Source organism: Phanerochaete carnosa, assembly GCF_000300595.1.
Source record: "Phanerochaete carnosa HHB-10118-sp unplaced genomic scaffold PHACAscaffold_1, whole genome shotgun sequence".
Taxonomy (NCBI): Eukaryota; Fungi; Basidiomycota; class Agaricomycetes; order Polyporales; family Phanerochaetaceae; genus Phanerochaete; species Phanerochaete carnosa.
Window position 1 is genome coordinate 2,727,863 of NW_006767628.1, and position 2,142 is coordinate 2,730,004.

A 2,142-nucleotide genomic window follows, 5' to 3' on the forward strand; every position below is an offset into this window, starting at 1 on the left:
TGGAACCTGTCAGAGGACTTTGGGGATAGGAGGTTGAAATGTAGATAATCTACTCCTTTCGTTAAGTTTCGCTACACACCGCGCGGTGCGAGTACCATATCACGCATCAGTCCGATATCTGCGCCAATAAGTGCCGCGGTAAGGGCTTTTGACATTCAGGGACAGAGCAGCTGTATCTGTTATGTACGGTAGGTCAACAAGTCCACAGATTCCACATCTTGGGGTGTGATTCCGAAAGGGCTGATATATATACGAAAGCGAAGAGAGAGGGGGGTGCGTACATATGGTAGTAGGGAGAAAACGAAGCAAAGGTCCTGACCACATACTAATACACTAGTTCTCTTTCCTTCCTGTTAATCATCGTCTGACACTATAACTTGAACGGAGTCTTCGGGTATTCGACCTTCGACGCAGCGGCATCGTCCACGAACCAGTATACTTGGCCAGGTGAGAACGGGCGCACCCTGGATGCGGGGAGCCCCTCTTCAGGCCGGTCAAGGACGTCCCTGAGGGTGTCCGCTTTGCTCGCACCGCTAGCGACGAACGCGACGCGCGCGGCGTGGTTGATGACAGGGAACGTGAACGTCGTGCGGCGCGGCGGGGGCTTGGGCGAGTCGGTGATGTACGCGACCCAGCGGTCGTCCTCCGAGAGGAGAGAGTGGCCCGGGAAGAGCGACGCGGTGTGCCCGTCCGGACCGACGCCGAGGAGGATGAGGTCAAAGATGGGGAAGCGCGCCGAGTCCCTGTTCGCGAACTCGCGGATGAGGCCCTTCTCGTACGCATCGGCGATCTCCTCGAGCGGATCCTCGTCGCTCCCGCTCTCCGCCGCCGCCGGGATCAGGGCGGGGTCGAGCGTGTGGATGTTCTCCTTTGGGATAGGGACTTTGGACCAGAGATGCTCCTCGCAGAGACGGTGGTTAGAGTCCTCGTGGTCGAGGGGGACAATCCGCTCGTCAGCGTAGAAGACTTGCCTGTGTGTGGGGAAGAGATTAAGCTTGTATCAGCCTATGGCATGCCAGGAGCAAGCTCTACCATTTATCCCATTTGACGCCTGGCTTTCCAATGAGACCGTTCAGCTGCTTGGGCAGTGAACCGCCTGAGATGGCTACGGTGAACCTGCCCTTCTTCTGAATGGCTTCCTTCTGTGATTTTATGATGAATTGTGCGAGAGACTCGACAAGCTCATCGGGATTCGAGAATGAGCAGAGAATGGGAGCGGATGGGGCGTGCATGCCGGAAAAGATGAGAAGTTAGCTGCTCGCTATGGGAGATGACGACGGGGGAGTTGCTTATGGATGGTCAAAAGACAAAGATATGCGCGCCCTTGCAAATGGCTTACTTGTACGCAGATCTCTGACGTATTAGATGGCCCCTGCCATTTACGGCAGCACTTTCCTCTCGCCGATGCCGACGATGCCGGCCGAACGGCCCGGAGCCTTGAGCTTGGCAGTGCACTTGGACGCCACAAAGACGCCTTGCCAGCAGCGAGGAGCCGTCTACTATGTGCTCTCTTCGGTGGCGCGCACACAAAACCATGACCCAGGCAGTCCTGGCGAAAGAGCCTCGCTGTCGTTGAGAACGTCACCGGAATATTCTCCTGCTGCACGTGCGACGGAGGCTGAAATGGGATAAGACGTTGCCTACTACAACTTGGCCTCCCCTATGTCGTGCTGCGCAATCCCACGGCCGCGCGGTATTTAGGGTCAGGGAGCAGCGCATGCGCCCTCGACACGCGATGTCTACCCCGACAGCAGACACTCTCGAGCTTATCGCCTCTTTGGCCCTGCTCGACATCGACCGCGTGGAAGGCTCTCGGAAGGGCAAAGAGCAAGATGGCGCTCCGTTGACCGACGAAGAGCTGGCCTTTCAGCTGTTCGCTGAGGAGGCCAACTCGTTGCTCGTTGCATCTCGGGACGCCATCTTAGCGAAGAGCATCGACAGTGCCCTACGCACCGATCGAGCATTATTGCACACGTATGCGGCCACGGAGGCTCGGGAGGCCAGAGACAGAAACATGGCCTTCTCGCTGTCTGGGCAGCCGCCTCCATCTGCGCCTGTGTACTCTGCTCCTGGCAGTCCCACCGTTCGTCTCACCGAACTAGTTGACAACTTGACTCTGTACCCTAGGTGTGCTTGTATCCC

General features: G+C 57.4%; 1 protein-coding gene across 1 annotated transcript; it reads right to left on the reverse strand.

Annotated features, from left to right (window-relative positions):
- Window positions 1–145: 145 nt before the first annotated feature.
- Window positions 146–1,275, reverse strand: PHACADRAFT_247118 (uncharacterized protein). Its single transcript, XM_007390278.1, has 2 exons — window positions 1,033–1,275; window positions 146–971 (listed from the first exon to the last, which is right to left on the reverse strand). The coding sequence occupies exons 1-2, from the start codon at window positions 1,230–1,232 to the stop codon at window positions 371–373; spliced, it is 801 nt and encodes a 266-aa protein (XP_007390340.1). The 5' UTR covers window positions 1,233–1,275; the 3' UTR covers window positions 146–370.
- Between the last annotated feature and the right edge of the window lie 867 nt (window positions 1,276–2,142).